Source organism: Athene cunicularia (assembly GCF_003259725.1).
Source record: "Athene cunicularia isolate RWA chromosome 19 unlocalized genomic scaffold, athCun1 chr19_part1, whole genome shotgun sequence".
NCBI classification, from domain to species: Eukaryota; Metazoa; Chordata; class Aves; order Strigiformes; family Strigidae; genus Athene; species Athene cunicularia.
In genome coordinates, this window is record NW_020799124.1 from 8,588,553 (window position 1) to 8,597,080 (window position 8,528).

At 41.5% G+C, this 8,528-nt stretch overlaps 1 protein-coding gene across 1 annotated transcript in view; it reads right to left on the reverse strand.

Annotated features, from left to right (window-relative positions):
• Nucleotides 1-4,995, reverse strand: part of ANKFY1 (ankyrin repeat and FYVE domain containing 1) — a 30,152-nt gene extending 25,157 nt beyond the window's left edge. Inside the window, exons 1-3 of the mRNA XM_026861486.1 lie at nucleotides 4,858-4,995; nucleotides 3,519-3,711; nucleotides 1,820-1,938 (exon numbers count right to left, since the gene is read on the reverse strand). Coding sequence (XP_026717287.1) covers nucleotides 1,820-1,938; nucleotides 3,519-3,682 — 283 coding nt within the window. The 5' untranslated portion in view covers nucleotides 3,683-3,711; nucleotides 4,858-4,995. The remainder of the gene's footprint in view (nucleotides 1-1,819; nucleotides 1,939-3,518; nucleotides 3,712-4,857) is intronic.
• Between the last annotated feature and the right edge of the window lie 3,533 nt (nucleotides 4,996-8,528).

An 8,528-nucleotide genomic window follows, 5' to 3' on the forward strand; every position in this document is an offset into this window, starting at 1 on the left:
AGCACCATTTCTAGGAAAGGTCCAAAAGAGTCAGTTTAAGAAGCTGGTTAGATTTCAGGTGATCTGATATTTTTACACAGCAAGAAAAATAGAAACCTACACCACTGGACACAAGATACACAAACCCACTGGCCAGGGACCTTTGTCATCTAGTCAGAAGTATAGTGACAATCCTATTTACAAGGATGTAGATACGGATTACTCCACAGTGTAAGATCAGACCAATTACAACAAAAAGATACCGTTCAATTAGAAAAATAACATTAGTCCCTTAAGCTGTTTTGTTTGGTTTTAAAACAAAAACATACATGTTTAAGACACTGAAATACCCATCCTAAAACATCTCCTATACACCGAGGGTTGCCCCAGGTTATTTGCAGAGTACCAGACAGTACTTGGCATAGTATGCAGGCTGCCTCCTAAGGAACAGGAGGTTTTAGTAAGGCAAGCATCTTTTGCCGAACTTGAAGTAATTAGAAAAACTACTTGAGTATCAGCTCTGCCTTGGCAGAGATAAGAGTTCAGTTTCTCCTTCCCAACAAGAGAACCTGTGTTCATCTCTTTCTACTCTTCTTAAAGAGCAGAAAACTCTGCATATTACATGAAGTCTAGAAACACTCAATTTTAAATGTAGTTTGAAGTTACAATTCCAGCTACCTTAGCTTGTAAGTTCTTAGGAGAATCTCTTAAGAAAACCATGACAGTTTTTAGGGAACAGCTTGTTGCTTGCTACAATCATTTTATAATCTAATCTTTGTGCCATTTATCAAAATTTGTTTTTAAAAAAATCAGTTTTACACAGCAGAAAGTATCACTTATGAGCACTTTAATGATCTTTCTCTAGTAGGAAGCATTACATTGGAGATCCTCAGACTAGTTTAAGCATGGAACTAGAAACGCTATGGACTGCCACTTGCAACAAAACTACAATTAACATAAGAGCTTTTTGGTAATAATCTTTTGTTAGCATAGCACTCAATTTAAAAACTCCTTGGCATCTGTTTTCTTGTGGCTGCAGAAGCATCCATAAATCCTTTGGTAAGAAAGCCAGTGCTGTCTCATAAAGCTAGCTTGCTGTGACTTGCTTCTTTCCAGTTTGTCTGCACTTAGGATTCATGATAAGATTAGGTGCAGAAAATGAAGCCAATGTTTAATATGCAACATACCAGCCAGCAAACCTGCTTAACTTCATGCCTGTTTTTATTGCTCACAAATTAATTGTATAAGACTCTTCTATACTCTTAAGTACAGAAGAAACACCTGTCATGAGGTTCAACCTGCACAAAAACTGCCCAGTGTAAGTACATGCAAGAAACAGCTACAGCAGACCAAAACACCATCTTGAAGACTGTGTTTTAGAAAACTTCTCTTCCTCATCTATTTTGCAAAGGTATCAAAGTGCCAAAAGCAAATACTTTTCAAGACCACATCAGTATTGGTATTATTTCCCACACACTCTGTTAACAAGCAGCAAGGTATTCCCATAACACACTTCAGAGAAATTATGCACACTGCCTCAAAAAGCCCTGTCCTTAGAAAGAAATCAAGCTCCTCCATATAGATTTTTCATTACGTAGTTGACTCTAGGAAAGACAAACAGGCTACCATTTTCAACCTAGTTGAATCAATAACCTACCACTAGCACCAAGTTCACAAGGTACTACCATGCTTCAGAGACAGAGCTCCATAATTAATGGATTAAGCACCACTTTGTGTGGATAGCAGCAGTCCAAAAGGTATGTAAGTAACCTTTTCCCAACAGGCCCTTTCAGTCATCCTAAAGACAACTGAAGCACCATACTGGTAAGCAATGACTGACCTGACAGATCCAGCTCCTCTGTTGAGGCAAGGCTGGCAAGACTCCAAGTATCACTGCGTGCCGCCAAGACAAATTTGTGAGCGCTGATGCGCTTGTCCCCAACCTTTATCTTCAGATCACTGGTAAGAGGAAAAAAAAAAAAACCACTTACATGTATAACAGACACTTCCCCTGTGCTTAAATACAAACAGATTCCGCATCTCCATAGTGTCTGTGTCCTGGTATCTACATTTAGGTTCAAGTTGTTCAAGAGACATCAAAACACATTTAATTGGTTAAGTAGAACATGTTGCCAAATGATACGGTTCCTATTTTTCTAGGGAGAAATGCAATGAGTCATTAGTATTTAAAGTGTTTGGGTGGGGTTTTTTAACCATTTAGGAATTAACTGCAATGGAATTACTGCAGAAGATAGAAATTCAACAATCTTGAGGTTAAATATTTATGTCGCAGTGTCCATACTAATACTGTCAGCTAAGCACCAATGGTTTCAGGCAAGACCAGCAAGAGAACAAATGATGTATGACAGTAGTGTGAGTACAAAGTAGACTCCCAGAAAGCCCAGTTCCCAGGATACCAGCTGTCAGAACACTGATCTCATCCTAACCCTTTTAACACCAGGTTATCCCTCGTAGTTAGGAAGACTTGCCCTGCTTATTTTAAAGTCCCATAGCTTGCAAATGCTCTGACTGTGTATGTACTTTCCAGGCCACTTTCTAAATCAAAGCACTGCTATAAAACATGTACAAAATACAGAGATGTTACTTAACAAAAGTTGCACTAGGACTTGCTACCTTTCTCATTTTATGATTTGCAGGTCCTTTTTGACAACAATTCTATGCCTTTAAAAACTAAAAGCTGAACAGAAATAAAGTGATCCAACTCTTCTAACATATACTATCTAACAAATCTTTCACCCAGTATGTCCTGTAAGTTCTGTCCAGACACAGAGCCTTTTCTCAGGGAGGCTCATGAAGAGACACTAGGGGAAGGAAATTTTAATCAAAACTATGTATTTTCCCCTTACATGACTGAATTCCTTTACTATACTGGCATTGCTTTCATTAATAACAAATAAATTGGCAAGTGTCATTGTAGTCTTGGAACTAAATGAGTTAAGGGATCTAGAGTATTGGAGGTGATCCTTAACATGCCTATGGAAAAGAAAACATTAAACCTAATTTTGTGTTGAGATTCAGAGACACAATATCATTTATACCACTAAGTCACATATATCACTAAGACCTGTTACATCACACAACCAGACAAGCTAATTTAATCACGCTTCTTTACCCACAACAGGAGTACAGAACTTGCTTCAAAGACATATCCTTTCAAGAAAGGAGGGCTTTCCAGGTGGTAGAAGGCACATTGTGTAATTAATCCATCAACTAAGCAGAGATCAGTTTAAAATTACTTCTGTTCTAAGGAAGCTTTGCTGTTGACAGTGAAAATGGTCAGTTTTCTTTAAACTTATCTTAAATGTCAGTCTCAGAGATTAACTTCTACTTAGAGCTTGATTCAAGAACTGGATTCAGTATGCTAATCTTAGCACTCTTCCAACTGCAATTGGAACTGGGGACCCTATTTCTATACCACAGGAGAGAAAGCACTTTCCTTGTCTAAGACTAGTACTTACTACAGTCAATAAAGCCAAAGGATCCTGTAATGCCACTTTCCCCAAAGGGGGATTTCTTACCTGTACTGCTCCTGCTGATAGAGTTCAGCTACAATGGCAAGAAGTCGACTGATGAAGGTGTCGCTGGCATTGTCTTGGTTAGCCTTGGCAGCCAAAAGATTGCATCTCCGTTCTGTATCAACAAGTTTCTTCTGCAGCTTTACATACTCCTGGCGGAGAAGCATCAGGTGCTTTTCCAGCTTGGCCACCTCCTCTGCAGAGGCACACAGTGTTAGTTTTGCATCTGAGGGCAACTTAACCCTACAAGCACATTACACATCTAGTTTAATCAGGAAACACTCCAGTGAGAGTCTCTCCTCTTCCACGCCCCTTGAGCATCTTGCCCCCCATATTAAGCCTTTTATTTTATATTTATATGACTGCTAGCCATAAACACATGAAAAAAAATCATTAGAACACAGTGATAGAAGCCACTTACAAATGAAGTCCTGACTGGACAGAATTCAGGAAATGCCATAAGCTAAAACCATGGGAGTCTGTGACTGTGGGAATTACGGTGGGGTAGAGGACTAACTCTTTGTTTCTTATCCATTTTTTCAGTTAAGATGCTGTTTGACTTTACAGATGAGGCATCAACCACAAGTGAGCATGAGAACAGTTGCTGATGTAGCATGCCTACCCCAGAGTACTTAACTGACACATTTAGAACTCCTCACACTGTCAGCTAAGAAACTCTTTTGAGAAATGGCCAGAGTGGAAAATAGATTCTCCCCAGAATCTATGTTTTAAAGGGCAATCAAAAAAATATATAAAACTCCTCTTGCTACTGGCACACACACATTCATTCCTCCACTGACAAGGCACCACCACACAGAGTCAGGTCCATCATGGCTATTTCAACCCGGGAGTAGCACAGCAACAGCACCTGGGAGTCTGATCCCTGATCAAGTATTTCCATCCCACTGCAGAACCCACTTTTCCACCACACTTAACTGGTAAAAAACCTCTACTTTACTGCTGCAAGGAAACATCTGTACAGGTACTTAAAAGCAGTCCAATTTATGAATTTATGAATTATGATTAGCTGCACAAACTATATGTTGCTATCAATCATTGTGCTTAATTGATTATTTCCCCCATTATTTTCTAAATATGGTACAAATCCAGAACCAGTCCTAAAACAAGAGGGGGCATGGAAGAGAAATTTGCAAGCCAACCAATTATTTTAAGTGGGAAAGTTCCTACAAGATTACTCCCTATCAGCCAGGAATTCAGTGTTCAACAATTTTCCTCAAATATTTACTAAATAGAAGTCACTACTACAAACAGTGAAAAACTGAGCACTATTGACCAGTGTTTTCTTCTTGCTTCTGTGAAAAAGCTCAACAGCATAGCTGACCTTGGCCTTGCTCCAACACAGGTCCCCAGGGCAGAGCATCCTCCTCCAGCTCAGCTGCAGACAGAATGCCTCATTTAGTCTTTCCTCTATGGATTGCTGCAGCAAATGCTCCCTCGTAAGTCTTTTAACTTAACAAGTACTGTAATGAATAAACAGAAGGTAATTTACCCTACCTTCTCCCCAGTTAATACTACCTAAGTAGGCTTGGCAGTGTACTTCCTTCAACAGCCTTTTATTTAGCTTCATCCTTTAAAAGTTAATAGATACCATCTCCTTTGGGATTCTTTCCTAATTCTATGATTTCAGAGTTGCACTACCAATACCACACCAAGCCTCAAAGACAGTTTGAAATTCTGCTCTGGTCTGTCTTTTTATCTAAAGATAAATGCAGTTTCAGTGTTCCCAGAACTAGAAGGGCATGTGTCTTGAGCAACAGTTCCATCCCAATTGATTCATAAGGAGGGTGTCAAGGGTGGCACAAAGCAAGCCCTACTGTTACATCAGGGAGAGCAGAAGTCTGAGAGGAGCCAAGAATGATCATTGAAAGACACTGAGAACTGCACCAAAAATTAGTCCGTGAACACCACCACTGTTCATACAGTGAGATTTTTAGGTGCCATACAAATTCAAATGCTAGGAATAAGAAGCTGCCTGCTGAATCTCATAGCATATATCATCTTAAAGAAATATTGCATCTTCCAGTCAAGCAATAAGAGTGTGAAGGTGGGAATAAAGAATTGGTACCAGAAGGCAACATTTCAAACACTGTCATTTTGCCAAAGTCAGCTCACTGGCTCCAAATAACTCTGAAGTCAATAGCCACAATGCAGAAATACCTTAAACCCTCAAACAGCAGGAGCTTAAGCTTTATGCATAACTGACAATCAAGCTTGTTATTGCTGCTTCCAGGGCAATCCAAGACAATCCTTACTGGCAGTGAAAGTACCTCAAAGAATTGAAGCTTTGAGAAATCTTCTTTTCAGCTTGACAGCATACACCTCCTGCAACCTCAGCGAGAGGGACTGATAGGTATTTGCTTACTATAAGAATTACAAGAGCTGGAAGAATTTCTCTTCATCTACACAACATGCACACCAGTTATGTCACAGCTACTGCTGCACACTTGCAGGCAATATCTGATATTGCAGCACATTGCAAGTGCACATTCAAGACAGTCCTCCATGTCCAGTTAATCAACATTCAGTGCAAAGGAGCAAAACCTCAAGTTTTCCCTTATACTGTTCATTCCAAGGGTTAATAAGAGTTGCTTAAAGTAAGAATTGCTTCAAAGGCAGAATCTGCTCAATCTCAGGTAGAAGCACCACCTCTGGTTAAACAGGGAGCAGCACAACTCCTGGCTGTCTACAGTCCTCAATTTTGCAGTGTCATCACTTTTCAAAAATCAACGTAAGATGACCATTGTATCTCCAAGCTGGCAACCATTTTGGCAGAGCACATATTATTACCAGTCCACATTATGCATGACCATTCACCTGCCTGCCTCCCAAGTATAATGTACAATCACTGCGTGCACACACACATCTGATGAAGACCCTTGCATCGAGACACTGAAAGAACAGCGTCACTGGACGATACTAGTAAGTCTCTGGGTAAACATCAATCCACATGCATCAGTGAAGAGGATGCTTGCATTCATCAGAGAGGCATACACAAAGCAAATCCTTTTCTGAGCCCACAGTCCAGGTATAGAGCTAACAGATGGCTAGACAAGAGAATAAAAGCAGTGTCTGTTAACAGCTTTCTGGCAGATAGACTAGCCTCTCATGAACTGGCAGAAGTTTATGTTCCATATCAAAGACTTTAAAGAGGACTTCAGAAAAGGCCACTGACATTTTCTTATAGAAGGCACAGAAGTACTCAAGGGCAGCTAGATATCTGAATCCAAAGAGATAAGCAGGGAGGCAACAGGCAATGGGGTAACAGATAGGACGTACCAAAACCTAGAGTGTAGTGGAACCCATTACACTGCCCATCCCACCCATCAAAAGCAGTCACAGAAGCAATATGGGTAAGTTTTTGTTTACTTATGAAGTGGATCTGAGTGATATATTTCAGAAAAATATATTATTTCCTTACCCTCTCAAGTCAGATCCTTCCATCTGCTGCTCCACACTCTGACTCCCATCTCCCCAAGGCTATACTAGTTACTGCTTTCTAGTTCCTCCTCATTTTTGCACACTTATGATCTTTACCCTGACAACCACCCCAAAGTACTATAGCATACCTCCTCCTACTCCAGACTTGAGCATTAATCCAACAATTTTTACCCATGCCTGCATGTAACCTAGTATCCTCTGGTATTGATGGTACAGAACTCTTACAGAAATTACAAAAGCAAGCTTGGCTTTTGTCATTACAAACTGTTCAGTCAATCTGCAGCTTGTAATTGCAATAAATCTAATTCAGAACTTCTGTACACAGAGACACCACTTCCATAAGAAAAAGCACTCAGCTTTTGAGCAGGTGAACACAGTTTGACAAGGTCCCTTCCTTTCATCTGACTCTCAAACATCACCAGTCCTTAACTAGAAAAGTGTTGCTGCAGATAAGGGCTTTGTTTGAAGGGACAGCCGGAGCCCCTCTACCTAGATATCGTAAGGAATTGAGTGGGGACAGCTACAACACCAGCTTATTACTCCTGTTCATGCAGGATCACCCATTGGTCAAGTGCTTTCTTTAGCCACAATATCAGATTAGGGAAGAATCTTTGAGAAGTACAGATGTCTGAAACAGGACTTGCATCACCTGCAGGTTCATTCTGCAGAGCAGGACCCTGAAAGAGAGCCACAGATCCTTGAGGGTCTCAGTGGGGGAAGTTTCACCACCCAAAGACATCTCTGACATATGATGTCCATCAGAACTGGGTCACCAAGGCTTAAAAGCAAGCCTAAGCTGCTGGTCAGCTAAATATGAAACAGTGGTATTTCAGCATACAAAGTCAGGGAGTTGCTCTAAGGATTTATTAAATCAGCTTGACTGCAGCATCCTCTCAGCCGATGCATGCCAGAAGATCAGCATCTGATACATCCTAGTTAATCTTCTACAAGCGGTTTTAAAATTCTACCACTATCTGAGAGTTGCACTTCAGGAGTTGAAGGCTATGCTTTTAAGACTGCAAGTTAGAGCCTTCATTTCCTTTGTAACTTGGGACTTTTTAGCTCAGTTTGACGACTCAGTTTCCTCCAGGGAGGAAAAGAGGAAGCTTCTGTCTTGCAGAAAGATGAAGGACTGTAAAAATTCAAGTGTTTTTTTCAAATTCCATTACCTCAGTTAAATTAATTTTGAAATGGCGTAACTGATAGCAAACCAAAAGCAGTCTAAGAGTCGCGCAGATCTCATCAGAGCCCGAATTTGACAAAAGGACACCCAGCAGCAAGTGACCGGGAGGCTGCAGCACAGCCTCCCCACCTCACTCCAAGAAAAGCCGCCGCCCGTGGCGACTCGGACAGAACGCGCCAGGCTCTCCGCGCCCCAGGACAGGCGGCATCACCCACCGCAGCTCCCCCTGGCCCGCCAAGTGCGGGGAGCGGGATGCCCCGGCGGCCTCCCCACCACCCACAGCAGCCCGGAGCCGCAGCTACCCCAGCAGTCCCGCTCCTGAGGGGCAAAGGCGGCCGTGCCAGGCCCGCCCAACCCCCGGGGGTGTTAGC